Source organism: Diuraphis noxia, unplaced genomic scaffold (genome assembly GCF_037042655.1).
Source record: "Diuraphis noxia isolate RWA-SAM2 unplaced genomic scaffold, SU_Dnox_SAM2 contig0002, whole genome shotgun sequence".
NCBI classification, from domain to species: Eukaryota; Metazoa; Arthropoda; class Insecta; order Hemiptera; family Aphididae; genus Diuraphis; species Diuraphis noxia.
Genome location: NW_028301712.1, coordinates 24,911,537 through 24,931,863, shown reverse-complemented (window position 1 = coordinate 24,931,863; position 20,327 = coordinate 24,911,537). Strand labels below are relative to the sequence as shown.

At 29.0% G+C, this 20,327-nt stretch overlaps 2 protein-coding genes across 4 annotated transcripts; one reads left to right on the top strand and one right to left on the bottom strand.

Annotated features, from left to right (window-relative positions):
- Positions 1-3: 3 nt before the first annotated feature.
- On the bottom strand, positions 4-3,062 carry Pus10 (Pseudouridine synthase 10). Of its 3 annotated transcripts, none has more exons than XM_015510544.2 (2): positions 2,880-3,062; positions 4-1,556 (listed from the first exon to the last, which is right to left on the bottom strand). In XM_015510544.2, exon 2 carries the CDS (start codon positions 1,546-1,548, stop codon positions 145-147), a length of 1,404 nt encoding a protein of 467 aa, XP_015366030.1. In that variant the 5' UTR covers positions 1,549-1,556; positions 2,880-3,062; the 3' UTR covers positions 4-144. The 3 variants fall into 3 exon arrangements, with proteins under 3 accessions (XP_015366030.1, XP_015366031.1, XP_015366029.1); XM_015510545.2 differs by lacking the exon at positions 2,880-3,062 and adding an exon at positions 2,576-2,717; XM_015510543.2 differs by lacking the exon at positions 2,880-3,062 and adding an exon at positions 2,189-2,379.
- CAHbeta (carbonic anhydrase beta) lies at positions 2,600-19,572 on the top strand. Its single transcript, XM_015510546.2, has 5 exons — positions 2,600-2,742; positions 15,842-15,926; positions 16,399-16,538; positions 17,749-17,988; positions 18,970-19,572. Exons 1-5 carry the CDS (start codon positions 2,650-2,652, stop codon positions 19,177-19,179), a joined length of 768 nt encoding a protein of 255 aa, XP_015366032.2. The 5' UTR covers positions 2,600-2,649; the 3' UTR covers positions 19,180-19,572.
- The last annotated feature ends 755 nt before the right edge of the window (positions 19,573-20,327 follow it).

The window sequence follows — 20,327 nt, the reverse complement described above, 5'->3', positions numbered from 1 at the left end:
AAATTGTGTAAGAAAGTTAAACCATAGTTTATTTCAATTTTATAATATTAATTTTAAAAATATAAAAATGTTTTCAGTACTCAATATCAATCACAGAGGAGGTTAAGTTTAACCTATTCTGTATACCAATAGTAAACTATGTTTTTAGTACTTAACCGGTGTAGGCCAATCAATTTCAATATCTAAAACATCTAAAGCTAATATATCAACAGCATCATTTTCCAAAATTGTCCTGAGACAAGGATTTGTACGTCCAAAGTCTCCATGAACAAATTCTTTTACATATGTACCAGCCTGGGTGGATAAAATCACATTGAAAAATGAACAACCATTATCTACACCGACTTTGGTTGCTACAGCTTTCATTGAGTGTATAGTTCTGGGCCTGACCATATTAGCTCTTCTATGCAATACTCTGATTGGTGTGTACTGTAATATTTCTAAAGGAGCACAGTTGTTGAGTTTTTCCATATCTGGTAACTCTCCTTCAACGTAACAAAGAGCCTTATATACTTTAATTTTAAATTCTTCACCAGATTTCAACTCTTTCAATTGGTCTTTAACAACATTTTGCAAGTGTTTTACAGTCACTTGTAGATTAGTGTTTATTTCATTTTCAATTTCCCTCAATACTTCATAACTGAATTTAGTTAGTTTTGGATTGACTAATTCGATGGCAAACGGCCTTCCTCTTCCCAACATTCTGACATCAATGTCTTCCCTACCAGATGCTGAGAATCTAAATTCATCAGCTAATGCACGTTTTTTTATCGGATCAGATATTATTTCTTCAACTGAACTTTCTAGTCTTCTCTCTTGGTCTACTATCCAAGGTGTTTGAGAAAGGGTCCTAGACCACTTATTATAACGACCAGCAATATATACACTTTCATGTCTAGCATCTACACTTTTGAATTCTATTATTGATTCTGGTACTGATGGCATTTCACCATATTGACTAACAAAATCATTGTTATCCATTTGAGATAAAATGTTTTGTAAATTTTTGTTACTTAATTTTATAATTGCATTTAAACAATCACATTCATCTTTTATATCCTCATAATGAAAATCTACAGTAACTAGCAATGGTGAATGCACATCAAAACGTTTACCAGTAGCTTTTACAATAGCGTCTTCAGCCATTAATTTCCAAGCGTCTTTGGCACAAACAAAAGCTGTAGGAAACGTTGGATTGAATGTTATTCTCAATTTTGATACATATAATGCTATTGAATGACCACGAATAATAGTACACATGGGTAAATTAAACGCTAAATTAAATGTATCCGAATCATATTTAGATGTTTTTAAATAAGAAATAATTTTATTGATGATATCATCTTTTTGTGGATTTTGAAATAATCCCAGACATGCTATACAAGGATTTTTTTTTAGACGTTTTGGTTCATCATGTTCCTGTTCTGATGCAGCAATTAATGTCTTAACATTAACTGTAGAAGGTTTTGTTAAGTGTCTAACTGCACATACTCGACAACAACCAAATTTTAACAAGTTCTGTTGGATTTCGTCTACGTTCTGTTCCATTGTAAAGTCTGTAAATAAAATTACGTTTGAATTACTATCAATAATTAATATTGAATAAACTTATTAATAATATGATAAATATTTGAAAAACAAATTATAAATATTATAAGTAGGTAGCATGCTATCACATATTTTTCATCTTCAAGGAAAATTAAGGAATCATAAATACATAATTTGCTTTTAGGCAAGTGCAAAGGAAAACTGATCTAATATCATACTTCATTTTGTAAGGAATTTCATAATTATTATTTTTTTTTTTTATTTGTTAATCTGTGTTTCTTTGCTTATAACTAATAAACAAAGCATTGCAAAACTCGGCTTCGCAAAAATTTGTTAGACAAAATGTACAATTATTAAAATTGTATTATAATTTAAAACTTGAAAAATAAATTTAGTCCACGGTGGCCAAATCCAATTATTAATAAAAACATAATACCTAATAATAATGTTTTTTAAATTTAATTATTGCCCTTCAAAAACAAAATAAGTATAAACAAATTTAAATGATTACTCTACAAATTTTACATGTTACCATTAAGGAAAAAAAAATGTGAATTTTCAGTGATAAAACAGTAAGATACTTATGTTGGAACTACTCAGAAGAACGCGTGTACAGCCGACACCGCGTAGTGTTCAATACCTAAATGAAAGCTTTCCTATCGTTGCAAGCTCGCATATTTGATCTTCAACAAGTGTTTGATTCCGCCGAGCAGTCATGATTTATTTTCTCTGTTGATTTTAATATTTAATTATTAATTACGACTGTGGTAAAAGAAATACATCATAGATTGTTCGAGAATGAATAAAACTCGCGTGTGTTTACAAATTATTACAAATTACAATTTACATTCACACGCGGTAATACGGCAAGTGTGCGCGCGCTCGATCACAATCAAGGCAGGCGGAGGAGGCGAACGCCCTTGGGCGTCGAGAGGTCGACCGGCTACGGCATTATGATTCACGTTGCACAGCAACAAGCGGCCGCTGACGTCGTTTGAACTTTTTAAAGGCAGTAGTTAGTAGTTACCGGTAAGTCGAGCTCGGGCAATGTGCGGTGGTCAATGTAACAGTAGTGGTCCGACGTAGAGCGGGGCGACCGATATGGACCGAATATTTCGAGGCATAATGAAGTACAGGCGGACGAACAGGGCGAAAATGGTCGAGCAATTCGTCCAGGTGAAAAACAACCCGGAGGTAAGGTCAAACACGAACTACGGACGACATCGGGTCCCTGTGAGACGCGAATTATTTTTGTGGAGGAGAAGGGGCACAATTAGTGGACATTAATAATTACGAGACGCTGCGTCTATTATTATTTTAATATGCTTTACCTAATTACTAATTGCCTCGTCAATTTATTGCCGTTGAGGCGTTGACTGTTGTCAGTCGTCTTGTCAATGAGTAATTTTGTTAGCTGCTGAAACGACGTTATAGAACGTGCATGGAAATAATAAATATCACCACCGGAACTCACAAAGTCACAACTGTCACCACGGTTATCGATACTATTACCACTATTACTATGGTATCAATTGACGATATGTTATCATCAGGAAACGTGCGGCGTTTCGCGCTTATCGTCTTTACGAAGAAAGTTTTCTCTGACTCAGTGTTGCCAGCAAACGGCGATAACGATCGTGGTGACTATATGGGTCCCTAATTAAGTGATTTCCGAGAAGTGGTGCGAAGTGCTGTGAGGGTTGTAGAACACTAATTTGTATGGTTATCCAAAAATAATGAAAGTCGCGCAAAGTTTGTCTGTTTAACAACAATTGTCAATATATTTATATTATGGTGGACAGTTTGTTTTATTTCAGGCAGAAAAAAAAGTATACATTTTACATAATTTCTTTATTTCAAAACACAGGTAGTTGACAGACTTAAATAATATTATGAGGACGTCTAATTGTCGCCTCTGTGACTTTCAAGTGCGTAACATACCAAATTTACCCTCAGGCCTCAATAGATCACGTGTAACTTTATGGGCATCCCCAGACATTTTCTAGGAGGGAGGGGGTAAAATTTATTTAAAAATAAATGAAGATTATTTTATGTTTATATTTTAAAAGTAATCTAAATTAACTAAATTGGCGCGTCATAGATAATGCGTTGGAAAAAGAATTTAAAATTCTAGGAGGAATGCCCCGTCATACTCCCCCTGGGGACGCCCGTGTCTAGAGGAGGTCGATTGAATCGACTCGATTCACTCAAATTTTTAAATTGACGAAGCTAAACGTGATATACTAAGCGTAAACTTGATATGTTACGCACATGTAAGAGTGTAAAATTGTGAGAGAGGGAGAGACTACAATTAATGTAAGTGTTATGTCCTCTTATTAATAATAATAGTAATGATGATAATAAATTCGTGCTACGTACATGTTTCGTGAACTTTTAAAATATTCACTGACTCACTGTCGATTGTAAGACATAATATAAAAATTCAAAATATAACAAATTATTTCAAGAAATTGTGTATTTTTTATTTTTACTCGTATTTCGTCCTGTGTGGCTGTGTACCGGTTTCGTGAATTCTTTTGTGTGTGTGTCGAAATTTTCTTATATTTTCGTTTACATGACATGCATTCATCTAATTGCAAAGATCGTAAATTACTCCAGAAACTTAGATGAGTCAATCTAACAATTTATTGAATGAATTGTTTCATCCTACGATAAAATTATTTGTCCTATACTCCTATGTGAATTTTTTTTTTTTTTTTTTTATTAATGATAAGGCTTCAACAATAAAGTCATTAGCCGGAAAAACATGTTTACAAGTTATTTACAATCATCTTAATATTAATATTTAAATAAAGGAAGTACAGTATAATACAGGTATATGGTGTTAATGGTATAGGTAACAGTAATATATAATTATTTAAATTCTATTATAGAGATTAGTTATTTTAAGGAATGTTATTAGGAGGTTAAAATTATCTATACTTAAAATATCTTTTAATGTTAAGTGTGGAAAGATTTTTCTTTGTTCAGATAGATTAGGGCATTCCAGGAGTAGGTGTGCTGTGGAAATCGGTGCGTTGTTGCATAGTTCGCAGTTTGGTCTCGGCTCTCTTCTCATTAGGTGTACGCGTGAGATGTTAGTGTGTCCAATTTTCATCCGTGTCCATATTACTTGTTGTCTTCTCGTACTTGAGGGAGGATTTGGGTTAGGTGACAGAAAAGGTTTTATTTGATGTAGTTTGTTGTTCAGTTCCTGGTCCCAGAGTCGTTGGTGAATCTTTTTGCTATTTATTAAGGAGTTTCGGGCGGTGTCCTTGAAAGACGAAAGGTCTAATTTGGGGGTATTGATGTTGGTGGAGGCGGCTTCTTTAGCTGCTACATCAGCTTTTTCATTTCCTGGTATGTTTTTGTGGGCAGGAATCCACATGAAGGTTACCGAACGGGGGGCAAGGGAAGAGGCTCTTTCTTGTATGTTTTTTATTATTTCATTTGATGTCCCTTGGTTTTGTATAGCTAGAATAGAACTAAGGGAGTCGCTGGCGATTAAGAAAGATTTTGTATTTTTCCAATTTTGTTCAGTTAGTTCTATGGCTTTCAGGATCGCTAGTGCCTCGATGGTGAAAATAGAATTAATCTCCAGTGAAGAGAACTTAAAGGTTTCTTCATCTGTGATTATAGCTAGTCCTGTTTTGACGTTGCATTTTGATCCATCGGTGTATATAATTTTATGATTACAGAAATTCTTAAGTATAATGTCATTAAAAAGTTTAGGGATTTCGGACGGCTCTATGTTTTGGATTTCTTGGATCATTGAGGTGTTGATGTTTAGGTTCATTTTCCAAGGGGGGAATATGTAGGGCGTAGGGGAGAGCAGTTTAGGCAGTGGTGTATTTGTTGTGTCAAGCCATTTTTTAATTCGTGTAGATATTGGTTGATTTTTTTTTAAGTGTAATGAAGGAGGTGAAGTGTTGAAAAGGTATGGTGATATAGCATTGTTCTTGTCGGCTAGTCTTTTAAGTGCAAATTTATAGGTGAGCATGTTTCGTCTTATTTCGAGTGGAGGAGTATTTGCTTCACATAGAATGCTAGGTATGGGGCTGGTTTTAAATGCGCCAATACTCAGTCGAATTCCTTGGTTGTGGATTGGATCTAATGGTTTTAAGATTGCTTCAGGGGCTGCTCCGTAAATTATGGAACCGTAATCTATGACGGATAGTACTAGACTTTTATATGTTCTCATTATGATGATGCTGTTAGCACCCCATGCTCGATTGGAAATGGCCCTGATTACATTTAATCTTGATTTGGTCTTAGTTTTTAAAAATTTTATGTGTTTGGACCAGTTTAGTTGATTGTTTAGGTTTAAGCCTAACATTTTTAAGTCATTTGTGGGCGGAATTAGAATATTGTTCATGTAAATATGAGGTGGATTATTAGTCGTTTGGAGTGTGACATTCCAAATCCGAAAAGGGAGTCTAGGATTTGAATTTAAAAATGTTCAAGTTAAGGTTTACTTGTCTGGTTGTGGTTCATAGTGTATGGTATATCATCATTGAGGGTATTTTAGAGTATAATATATTGTATGGTTATGTTCATGTCATCAAATTCATATTGGTACTGATTGTGGTCACGATTCGCGGTATAAAGTTTTGAGCAGTTCAATATTATGTTTTCATGAAGATATATTTCCCGATTTAGTTCTACCTTAAAAACCCACTGGAAGGCTTATCTCTATATATTTGTTTTAATTTTTAATTTCATTATTATCTGTCACTTCCTCCGTTTTTTTTTTGTTTTTTTTTTTTTGCAACAGATTGAATAAAATATTGTAAAAATACAATTTTCCTAAATATGTACTCAATCTTGAATCTATAGTACAAACTACCCGTTTACCGCAGAAAGCATTGATGCTTGCAAATTGTAAAACTGGTTAATGGTTATATTAATATTGTGTTTTCGGCGGAAACTTTAATCATACCTATCAAATATTAATTATTGTTTTTAGTAAACTATAACTCGACTATAATAGTCTTTGTGAACCCATCATAGATAATAGATAATAATAGAATTATTAATACAATATTGTGGTACAAGACTAAAGACCAACTTACTTATACCGGAGCGTATAAAAGAAAGAGATAAATGAACAAACTTATTACATCCAATACACATTAAGAAAAATCATTTATTTCGTACGGTTAACGGAACGACATATTTAATTTATAATAATTAAAAATTTATAGTTTATATTTAAATGAAGGTACCTTAAATCGTTAGGACGTCGACAGTCACACGGTACCATCTACGGTCGCGACTAAATTAATTGGTTCGTAGGACTACAATTTATACTACATCGATTGTCCGAACCGCACTTATCAAGATAATAATAATAAAATTAATAATAATATCGCATGTAATAATAATAATATCTATAATACTAAATTAAATCACCACAAAATAAATAAATTTATATCATGGACTTTTGTAGTGGCACGCCCAGTCAGGCTTTAGGATTGAATCCCCCTCCTCATTTTTTTTAATATTATATTATACAGACATTGTCATAGTATTTTGGTTTTGATTTTTTTTTTTTTAATAAAATTTTTTGTTCTCTCTCTGTCAATCGAAATAGGTTCTTGGCATTTGGTTGGTAACCGCAATAATTGATTTTTTTCCTGTGAAATTTTTTTAAATATATATATACTAGTGGTTAGGTCGATTGGTCGGAGACCATCGCCTTTAATCGAAATTGTCGATAAAAATAACTATTGATACTGACGACTGTCAATGTCACGAAAGTAAATATTAGTGATAATTGTATATTTCAGTATTTGTGTGTATAAGGAGAAGCATAGGAATATCTATTAGTCCCACCCACTCCCACCCAATAAAATTCCTAAATGTGTACTTGGACCGTAGTGATAGATAAATAATATGGTCGTGTACTAGTGTGGTCACTGATAAGTAAGATTTTAGCACTTACTGTGTGCCGGTCGGACGGATATAATTCGATTTTAGCGCCAATATTTGTTCGATATTTTTGTATCTTACAATATAATCATTATTCAAAAGTAAATTCGAGACGATAATTTTTATTTTAATATCTATGATCTTTTTTAATATTTGCGTCGTTATGTCGAAGGGACATTGCTGCAGTGTGGTATAGTGACAAAAAACAACTTTGTAAAGTACTCCGCTCCCCGTAGGGCGTAGAGGATAAAATCGCACAGAAATCCTTAAATTTGACACACTTTTAAAACAAGTTGAAATAACGACGCCCCTGCATGTCCATAATTACTATGTTGGTATGATTTTTAGCTCTATAGTTTTTGCCAAAAATTAAATAGGCCGTGAAATCTACTTAAATATTCAGCTTGCATATTACTGCCATTTTTTTTTTAAACGTATAAATCACTAATAGAAAATAGAACATTAAGAAGGTACATTGATTTGACAATTTAATATAATATATTATAAACTCAACTATTGGACCGTACCGTCCATACCTATATTAAAGTACCTGCAATATAAAAACATTATATTTTGTATTCCAATATATTTTAGATTCTGAACGAAGTGATGAATGTATTGATTTTACAATGATGTGTGTTTTTTTTTTTGTGTGTGTCTGTGTACAGCATAACTAGTCGAAATAAAGCTTCGATTTCAAACATTGGGGGTGGTTTCCGATGTAAAAGTGAATATCCTTGGTGCATTATAGAGGTCAAAAGTAAACATTTTCCAACAGTTTTCAAAAAAATCAAGAAAAACAAAAAAAAATGGGAATTTTTACGCAAAATCAGTTTTCGACCAAATCGATTTTTTTATATGGTTGTAATTCAAAAACTAATCACTGTAAATACTTGAAATTTTCACCAAATGTTAATGTTGGTGATTTATATATACAGTTTATTTTCAAAAATTTTTGACTTTTTTTTGAGTTATTTATAAACCACTGAAATTTTCAAATTTTTTGAGAATTTTTTTTTGAAGTGCCGGTAAAAAAATGTTGGACGACCAAAAAAACTTGAAAATTGAATACAAGGTTCCTTATAAGTTGTTCTTATTGTAGCTAAAAAAAATTAAAAATCGTAAGTCACAATTTTTTTTTAATAAGCGTTTATAGTTCAAAATTTTACGAAATCTGTCGAAAATGCGAAAATTTGCAAGTAATTTTGAAGTTGAAAAATCATAAAATTTTTTGTGTTTATAACTAAGAATTAAAAATACAACACTAAGTTTTTCATAAGTTTTCGTTCAAATAGCTATAGAGAAAACTCGAAGCATCATTATAGGAAAAATTTTAAGTGCGTTTGAATTTTAAATATTTACGAAATAGCGTAACGATAACGATTTATCCTGAAACGATTTTAAATATTTGTTATTATTCAAAAAGTATAAGTCTTGAAAATTTTATCAGTTATTAAGATTGGCATTTTCTTTGGCCCTATAAAAATACTTGAAAATTTAATACAGAGTTCCTCATAAGTTATTCTTGTAGTGAATAAAAAATTATAAGAATACATAGGCACAAATTTTTTTTATAAGCATTTGAAGTTCAAATATTGACAAAAAATCGTCAAAACCATGAATATATTTTTTTTTTGTATCTGTCATCTTGTTTTGGGGCAGTAAAAGTGCTTCGATTTTTGACTTCAGTAACTTATTCGATCAGAAAGTGAATGTAGCTGGTACTTTGGTGGTCAAAAGTAAAAAATCCTTATATATTTTTCTAAATAATCGGGATAAACAAACTAAAAATTAAGGGAAAAACGGGAAATTTTACGCACAATAAGTTTTCGACAAAATCGATTTTAATTATTGATGTAACTTTAAAACAAATGACCATTGTTACATGAAATTTTCACCGAATGTTTTTATAAGTATACTCTATCCGCCATGAAATTTTCAAAAATTTTTGACTTATGTTGTACATTCATAGGTATATGCAATTTTCGATCATTATTAGTTTTTTTTAAAATTAATATCGATAAAAATTTATTTTTTGGGTAGAAAATATTGAAGATTTAATACAAGGCTCTTAATATATTGTTACAATAGCAGTTGAAAAATAAAAGAAATTCATAGTCACGATTTTTTTTATAAGCATTCAAAGTTCGAATTTTGACAAAATACGTAAAAATCACAAAAATTCGCAAATTGTTTTTAGCTAGAAATTCATAAAAAACTTTCTCTTTAAATCTAAGATTTGAAAATTTAATACAAGATTCCTTAAAAATTTGTCAATCTTTATCACAAAAAAAATGTCCACCGGAAATTCAAATTAAATTTTTATTAGCATTTGAATTTCAAATATTTGCAAAAATTCTTCAAAACCATGAATATTTGCAAATTATTTTTTAGTTCAAAACTCATAATATTGTTTGTTAAGGTTATAAAATTTAATACTAAGTTTTCCATAAGTTTTGCTTCAAATAGCTATAGAGAAAATTTGAAGCGTTATTATAGAAAAAATGTTTTGAGCGTTTGACTTTTAAATTTTTACGAAATCGCGTAATGATAACGATTTATCCTTAAACCAGGTATATGTATATCTATAATAATATAAAGTATTATGAATTATGATAACTACATGCAATGTTTTTGGAAAAATTGACTAACCATGCCTTATTCAAAATGCGTCCTAATTGAAAAATAATTTATTTGTCTCAAAATAGAATATATGACAATATTTAAATATAATATATCCTAGACTGACATAATCATCTCCGTTCAGAATCGTTTTTCGTATACAATGATACCTATCATTGCATTCAAATTTAATCCCATCCATTACAGTAACCTACTGTACAGCAGAGCGACATCCACGACTTACCCGCTTTTTTTTTAAAAATTAATTTTTAGTTAATTATTCTACTATAATATTTTTATTGTTATACTATAAGTTAATTACTTCCAGAAAAACAAACAAACAAACAATTAAGGACAAACTGAGATTTTTCTGAAAAATTGAGAAAAACTTGAGAAAACATTGCAGTTTTCAAAAAAATATGTTTTGATTCCTGGCGTAGGTAACTCAAAAAAAAAAAATATTTATAATAGCATTTTGAAACATAACATTTATGCGTATTATCCGCATTAAATATACATTTAAAAATAAATATATGCTTTTTTAATTATTCACGATATCAAATTTTTCACTCTGTAAAAAAAGTTGAAAATTGATACGAGGTTACTCACAAGTTAGTTGATGAAAATTAAAAAAAAAATTGATTGTAAATCGAAAATAATTATTTATGAGCGTCTGAAGTTCAGTTTTTAAAGATTTTCATAAAATTCTCGAAAATGTGCGTATTATTTTGTAGTTAAAATTTTATTAATTGTTGAATTATTATATCAAACGATTGAAAATTTAAAACGTGGATTGTCATAAATATTTCAAACTATAAACAAAAAGCGGGTACGACGTGGATGTCGCTCTGCTGTACAGTAAGTTACTGTAATGGATGGAATTATATTTGAATCCAATAATATTATATCATTGTATACGAAAAACGATTCTGAGCGGAGACGGTTTATCTGTCTAGGATATATTACATACTATATAGATTATTAATAATTTTCATATCATAAATTAAAAAAAAAGATTTATTATAAATTTTTAGTTTAAAATAATTAGCGAATTGTTGTGATTTTTACGTATTTTGTTAAAATTCACTCAAAATATACATATATAAACATATATAATTCGGTGAAAATTTCATGAATCTATGGTCATTTGTTACATCAAAAACCAAAATCGATTTTGTCGAAAACTGATTGTGCTTAAAATTTCCCGTCTTTCCCTTAATTTTTAGTTTGTTTATTCCGATTATTTAGAAAAATATTAAGAATTTTTTACTTTTGACCCCCCAAAATATCAACAAGATTAACTTTCTGATCGAACAAGGTATAGGTACTGAAGTCGAAAATCGAAGCACTTTTACTGCCCCAAAAAATTTGATGATCATGTTAAAATCAATACATTCCTCACTCTGCTCAGAATCTAAAAATGAAGAATATACAAAGTTTTTAATGACATTTTAAGACTAAATTTGAGCTAAATAGATATTTTGTTGTAATTTAAAAATACGATTTTTGGGTACTTGTGATTTTTAAATATTATTATTATATTTTATGGACATGATTTTTTGGAAAAAATTAATTTAACTTATTGTAATTGTATCCAATAGTTAAGTAAATTACTTTAATAGCTATACTACAACAGTGTAAATTTAGGTTAGGAAGCTTAATAGTATACGCTATAGTAGTAATATAACTAATATTATAAGTTGACATACTGCCTTCAATTAAAATCGTTTTTCGTACACAATTATTTGAAATTATTGAATTCAAATTAAATAAACATTTAATTACAATAACTTCTTTTAACACTATAATAATTATCAAAGTGACTTCCCTAGTCTTTTAAAAATATTTTTACTGTATTTAAAATCAAGAGATTTTTATATATAATAATATTTAGTTAGGTTGGTTTGGTTAGTTAATATCGGTATTCACTATTCAATCGTATAATTAATTGAAATTGGAAATTTTTCAATTAATACAATATAGAGTCAAACAAAAGAAACCATAAAAAAATATGAATATAGATATAAATTCAATTTTTCCATCTCATTCTTTGTAGAATGAGGAAACCCTAATAATTTATAATTCGTTCTATATTGTATAGAATGAATAATTTTTTTTTTTAATTTAAATAAACTTGAGAATTATCTCGATGCGTTATATATTTTAACTCAATTTGTGCCATTCTAATTAGGTAATATTTTAAATTTATTTTTGACTTTATACTAGTCTTATCTGTTATTGCATGTATCAAAGTGATAATAGCTAGGACCTAGGAGTCGATTTTAATCATTATTTATTATTACATATATTATTTACACAGAATTTACAAATTAGATCGGATAAATAATAGGTAGGCAGGTACTATAGACGAAAGTATTTTAAAATAATATTTAATTTAATTTAATTTAATTATGATTTAGGTAAATTTTTAAAAATACAATATTGAATATAAACAAGGATAACGAGCGTTCTGTATATCATTTTTTTTGCACTCAACTCACGCCGTTCATACCTAATATATACACCTATGATCATCATAGAGTATAAGTGTATAAGTTAAAGTTTTTAAATAGATTTTTAGAATAAATTGGGATAATATTTTATTAAGACTCAAGGTAGGTAACACATTTTTAGAAACAATATAGTTAGGCTATTGAATATTATGTTTAAATTAATATTTTGTATAGTAGGTTTTAGCGCTACGAATCTAAAATGACTTTCCAATTGTTTATGAGTTTTGACTGACCTTCCTGAACTTGTTTTTGTTGTATTCCACATGCGTGAGACAGAGAAAACAAACCATCGTATGATGTCCACTTAAGGTTGCAAAAAACTGTTGGACAATAATTTTTATAACGATGACAAATGTGAGATTTGGGTTATACTGTAATATACATCTACAATATTTTATTTATTTTATATATTATAATAGCCAGTTTTCACCAATTAATTTTTTGGGTGGATGCGTTTCAAATACATAATTTTTGTTCATAACCTATGTAATTTTTCTAAGCACATTTAAAAATACAAGTTCCGGTATTTAGTGCACTGAAATCCGCTCAGAATTGTTTTTAGAATTGTATTATTTAATAATTTATCTGATAATAATTTATATTACTTTCAATAAAAAGTAAAACAACATAAAATAAAATATTAGCATGGTTTGCTTTGAGGTGAGTGAAGGGAAATTAATGCCTAGCACCCTATCTATGGAAGCTGTAGATAGCTATGACGTACTTACCTAATTTTGACAACATACGTAAAAATCACGAAAATTCGCAAATTATTTTAAGCTAGAAATTCATAAAAATTTTTCTTTTTAGATCTAAGATTTGAAAATTTAATACAAGGTTCCTAACATATTTTTACAATAGAAGTTGAAAAATAAAAGAAATACAGTCACAATTTTTTTTTAAAAGCATTTAAAGTTCAAATTTTGACTAAATACGTAAAAATCACGAAAATTCACACATTTTTTTAGCTAGAAATTCATAAAAAAATTTTGTTTTAAATCTAACATTTGAAGTTTTTAAATAATCTATAATATATCCTAGACAGATAAACGGTCTTCGCTCAGAATCGTTTTTCGTATACAATGATATAATATCATTGGATTCAAATTTAATCCCATCCATTACAGTAACCCACTTGTATTTATTCATTAATAATTGTAAATCATTTTAAAATCATCACTGTTTTTATTATAAAAAAAAGTTTTTTATTAGTTTTGACACGTTTTCAAGAATTTCGTTAATAAAATCATCACTCACATTGTTTTAGTTATCGTGTGTCATTTATATGCAGTATATTCTACTATACTTACATTAGTGAAAACTGTGTAATAATTTTTAATTTTATATTTCTACATAAGTTTTTCAGTGATTTTAGCACCGCAAAATGTTACAGAGTTCAGGAGAAGTTCTGTTTTAGACTTTTAGTACCTTAAAATTATAAAAACTAAAAAAAATAACTTATTGTGATATTTGTTCACATTTTATTACAAATATTAAATAAATTTCGTAATGCATAGTTTTTACTTTTTCAGAAACACAATCACTTATTTATAAATTATAAATTATAACATAAATTTAAAACTGTAATATTCTATACTCTATAATTATTATATTGTATGTTTATAATTATTAGATTTTTATGATTTAAATTGCTCGGGAACTTAAAAAAAAAGATTTCAGATTTGTATTAAAATTTAACTATTGTCCACAGCTAATGTTAATAATCAGTCGATGTTAACTGCAGTTAACATGTTAAGTATAATTTTGTTTTAAATTTGGAAAAAAACTGAAATTTCATTATAGTTAGTAAGAATCAGATCTTACAAAAACGAGTAAGGAATACAATATGAATTTAAACAAACACGACATGAGTATCAGAGTAGACAATATCTATATAGCCTGTCCATTCGAATTCAGAGACATATTGAACATTTGAACTTACAGATATTTTAAATTTAAATACACGATTAAAGTTAATACATATTAAAATGTATTTAACTGTATAGAAACGTAAAGCACAATATTATAATAAATTAAAATCAAGTACTTAGTATTAATATTTTAATATATAAAGATGAAAAGCGGTTAGTTAACCAAAATACCTATTATTATATATTTTATGAACGTTAAACACAAAAGAATAGTAAGATACATTTTAATATTTTATTACGGCAAAATATTGATTTTGGTCAGTAGTTCTTAAATCTTATTTATCAAGCAAATAAATTATTATCAAAATATTTTAACTATAACTGTACTATAATGTTTTTTTTATAGTTTCAGAGTTATGTATATTTTTATAAGAAATATACTATTTGTACCATGAGGCATAATAAGAATATGGGCTAATTTATAGTGACATAATGAATGAGTTGTTGGAAGAAGCTACCTAGTAGCTAGTAGTGACACTTCATATTGACTATTTTTTTACTACTCTTTAATCATTTGTTTTTTAGTTGTTTAGGAGATCTCTGCACCATTTGCTTTTTAGTCGTCGGTGAGGATTACCAGAAATTTCATTTGATGCTAATAAATGCATGAATTAATGGATTTGTGTGGACTCCGAGACGATCATGAAAACGCTTATAGAAGTATTTTGTTTCTTCTTGAACGGTTTTTAGACAGAGATCGGTGTGAAGGGTGTGATTTTATATTTACGGGGGATATAGTCTGTAATTTTTCTTAATATAATATTTTAAAACGTTTGGATTTTTTTAAGATTTTAGATTTTGACATTGTCCCATAGTTGTATATCGTAGGTCCATATAGGTTTGAGTAAGGATTTATAAATTAGTAGTTAAGTGTTTAAGTTTGTGTCTGTTTATTATTAATGAGGAGTGTTTTAAGCATGCGTAGTCGGGAATTCAGCTGCAACCGTTTAGTTTTAATATGGTGTGCCAAGTGAGACGGCGATCAACTGTTAGTCCGAGATATTTAACCGTAGAGGTTGAGGGAATTTGGATATCATAGAGATTTATTGCCAGACATTGGCCTTGTTTGAGGGTGAATGTTGTATGCATTTTGGTTGACTTTAAACCGCCATTTTCTGTATCAATCCTCCATTTAAGATATATGATTTTGAAGATAAGTGGAAGTTAAAACATGGTCTGTTACTCTGTTCTAGTTGATATTATTGTAAATAATTATTAATACCTAATAGTAACTATAAATCGTACATTTTTATAAAATATAAATATAATTTTAAATCATTATTTAATATGTTTCAGCCTAAAGCTTTATTTTTCACTTGCATGGACAGCCGTATGTTGCCTGCCCGATTTACTGAAACCAACATTGGAGATATGTTTATTGGTTAGTATATGTTATATAACTCAGGAGCAGCATACATTATAATTTATTTTAGAATACATCATTATTATTATTTTTAGATTTTTTAACATTAGATGCTATTCAAATCTTTAATATTATTTTGGGATTCTTTTTATATTTATTACATTTTTAATAAGGGAATCATATAATATCAAGAGTTGACTGTAATAATGTAATATTAATATAAGTATTATGATTTATGATATGTAATCAAAATTAATAACAGTGATGATTTACTTATATACGTTTAACATATAAATTAATAAATCATTGACTCATCTCGTGATCTACAATAAATAAATTCACTTAATCAATTGTATATTTGTAATATATTAATTAGCAATCACATTATTAACTAATAAGTTATATGCATATTTACGTCCATGAGGTGTTATATTGCGATGTATTAATGAATATATAATATATTTTAAAAATTTTATGTTATGATATTTAGTTCGAAATGCTGGAAATTTGATTCCACATTCGCAGCATTTCCTAGACGAATATACTACATGTGAACCAGCAGCCTTGGAACTAGGATGTGTACACAACGATATAAGGCATGTTATCGTTTGCGGGCATTCTGATTGCAAAGTAATGTTATTTTTAAAAATAAATCCCTGTAAATAAAAAATATTCATCTAACATCAAAGAATTAATTAATTTTAAATACTCACTTGTTTTAACTCAGAACCAATACAGTAGGTATACCTAATTGAATTTTAGTAAATTCGTTAATATTTTTTGTTATATATTTAGTTTCTATTCTGTCAATTTAGATAAATTATTCAAGTTTTATAGAATTAAATACCTATTTTACAGTTTTAAATATTTTAACCAAATATCAAAATTTTTTCTATTGACATTTAATTCAAAACATACAACATTTAAAATGTCAAGTATTATTTGATTATGTTTAGTGCATAATAAATATCGTAGGTTCTTATTTGGTGCTGAAAATGAGATGCTTCATCTAGGTATCTTAAAGTATCATGTCCGGTGATTATATAATCACTATTTTGTAATCGTATTTTAATCATTGGATAAAAGGTAAAGTCATTTTATAAAATCTGTTCGATTGCACCGCACCACGTAGTCCATGTTACTAATCAAATTGGTACTACAGTCTTCAAAAATCCTGATTTATTGATGTCCGTTGTGGTTTGCTACATATCCGGTTGTACTATACTGTTTGCAGTATTTAGATAATAGTTATAATGTGTTACTCCTAATTTATTGGTGGTCACTAACTACTTATTAAATAGTATTACAGTACAAAAATTGTATTTAAATCTAATATTTTTTTTTCAGTCATTTTCAACAGCCTTACTAGTTATAATATGTTTTTAAACTTTTTTAAGCACAGATTTGTTTATTTTTTATTTTATCTCATCCATTCCCTTGTTATTCGTTAATGTATATTTATTATTTACTTATAACTGTTAAGCTATAATAATTTTATATTAATAGCTTTTATAAAAAAAAAAATTTAAAACTTTTTACAAACATAAAAAAAAATATTTCCTTCAGAATTATTATCGATGAAATTTATATTTTACTTTTTTTATGTTGTATTTTAATGTAGAAAACGCTGATAATAACTTTTAAATAAGTAGAAAAATAAAATATTGTGACATTTTCCATCTATGAGTTAAAATAAAAGATTGGAACGGATTTTATTTTTCCGTCGCTGTTCATTAAGGAAATAAATGATAATTATTAATATTATTAAATAATAGTTTATTTCATGGTGGGCTTTGTTATTATAACCAAATATCAATTAAAGAGTTCATTTAATTCTTAGGCAATGAACTTGTTGCACCTGCTCAGGGACACGGAATTTGCTAGCATCGACAACCGTCGGATGTCGCCACTTCGATCATGGCTCTGCACGCACGCAATATCATCTTTGGAAAAATATCAACAGCTAGAGGCTGCAGGTTTCGACACGCCACTCATTTTTCAGGCCGAGACGCCCTTACGCAGAATCATTGCTTACATTGATCCGGAAGACAAGTTTTCCGTTACAGATAAGTTATCACAGGTATGTATTGTACTATCTATAATTATTCTGGTTTTAAACTTCAGTATACATATTAAATAATTTTAAAATTAAATGTTGATTCGTATGTAATAACTGTTTAGCAATATAGCAATAAATTAGCTTTGGATATTAATAGGTACGCTTTTAAAACGTTGTTTTACTTACTCATTTGTTGTAATATATTGTTTTATTCTTGTACCAACAACCAACATTTTTAGTAAATCTTAAAAATATGTTTACAAGTTTACAGTAAAATATTTTTTTCAGTTATGATTAATGAATAACTTTTCTATACTTGGGATTAGAATTTTACTATGTCAAGCTTTTTTTGATGATTTAATTTTTTAGCATGATGTCAATAATCATATAACATAAATAAATTAGTTTACAAATTAAAAATATATTTAATTTACTATTATTATTATTACTTTTTTTTTATTGATCTTATTAAACCCGGTGACTAGGGCCATTATCTGTTGTAGGGGTTATGAACTGTGGTAAGGGTAATGTTTTGGTACGGTAATTTGTTTTTACGGTTGTTATGGACCGTAAGCCCCCCACGGCTTTGTATTCTGAAAATTATCTGGACCCTCCCCATGACAAATTCCTAAATACGCCACTGGTTACGTTAGGTAGCAAACAGGTGTATGTGTGGCAAGATTTTTAACTACTAAGAACCCGGGTGGTCACCCATCCGGGAGCTAGAAGCTGTGGCCGTTACTTACTCCCAGTCGCATTCCGCGATTGGTAGCAGCTAATGCGCCACGCCAAGCCACACTATTATTTTAGTAATAGGAGTTTTAGGTATTATGATTTATAGTGGATCCCTAATGAATATTATTATTTGTATTATATTGGTCTTACCATTATGAACTATTAAATCTTATACATTTCTACATAATATCATATAACACTACAATCATTATAGATGGTAACAATAGTAAATAATATAAATTGACATATTGTGTATTTGTGTTATAGGTTAATACCCTACAGCAGATGCAAAATATTGCCAGCTATGGTTTCCTTAGGAAACGTCTAGAGGCGTATGACCTGCATATACACGCTCTTTGGTTTGACATATATACTGGGGATATATACTATTTTAGTAGACAGAGCAAAAAATTTGTTGAGATAAACGAACAAAATGTGGATAAACTAGTGGAAGAGGTTTCTAAATACTATTGCTAAGTTTAATGTGAAGTTTATACGTCCTTCGGCAATTCACAACATACTCATACGCACGCACATGCGAAGACTTAACTTGGTTTTTAATATTAATTAAGATTCAAGACTATGAAACAGAATAATATTACTATTATACTATTTTTAATACATTCCAAAACAACCATTCCAATATAATAATAAACATATTACCGTACTTAATTTTATTTTATAAATCTACCTATAACTGGTATTGTTAATTTTTAATCAAAGGGTAATCTCCGTATTATTGTATAAAGTTATCTTTATTTCTCTTATATTATATATATTTATTGTATTTAAATTGTTATTATTGTTAAAATCGTATGATATTTGTGAATATTTTTTTGTCACCAATAAAATACTAAGAGAAATGACGAACGTGTACTACAGTGTGTTTAATGTCAGGGAAATACTATAGAACAGCCGTCCATGATGTGATCATTGTTTTTTGAATATGCTAGATAAGTAGAGCATGAAAACTTCAGCCAAGATGCTGCGTGAAAGAGAAAGCAAAGTCATTTCTTTGTCGTGGTTTTCCACACCATGGTGTATTCTTTTACATGATTTTTCTGGTCACGGTTGTCGCGCTGGAAGAATACAGATTTTCCAATGCGAATGAGTCAACTCATCAAGGGTCCTCGTATAAATGTATATTACATTGGTTGTTACAATGAAATAAGAAGAAACCATTTTTGTCCCAAATTTTTATTTTAAAATCCTCTTGTCGTGTAGTAGGTACAGACGGTACAGTGGTGTTTAAGTCCTAAAAATCTAGTAGGGAGAAAAATATTTCAAAAGGCCCAATGTCATAATATCAACAAAAAAGATGTACCGTGTAGAGGAAAGTGGTCACTGGTCAATATGAATCGGCTCTATCCTAAATTTACAAAATACGTCGGGGCTATGGCCCGCACTGACGTAGGGTTCGGCGAAACTGGGTATGTATTATGGGCCTATTTCAATATCTTTAAAGTTTAATTAAAGATTTGAATAAATTTAGAAATGCATTGTATAGATATTATAATCAATGGCCTGAATGGAAACGAAAAAATGGTAATCGTACTTATAAATATAATAATATGTACTTAGGCAAACATTTTCATATCCACCTAACTGATTTTATGTCAAGAATT

Bases quoted from the DNA above. Each gene is read 5' to 3' on its own strand.
- Pus10 (XM_015510544.2), bottom strand. From the start codon at position 1,548: ATGGAACAGAACGTAGACGAAATCCAACAGAACTTGTTAAAATTTGGT.
- CAHbeta (XM_015510546.2), top strand. From the start codon at position 2,650: ATGGACCGAATATTTCGAGGCATAATGAAGTACAGGCGGACGAACAGG. The intron at 2,743-15,841 runs GTAAGGTCAAAC...AATATGTTTCAG, and splicing joins AGGTGAAAAACAACCCGGAG to CCTAAAGCTTTATTTTTCAC. The intron at 17,989-18,969 runs GTATGTATTGTA...TTTGTGTTATAG, and splicing joins TTACAGATAAGTTATCACAG to GTTAATACCCTACAGCAGAT.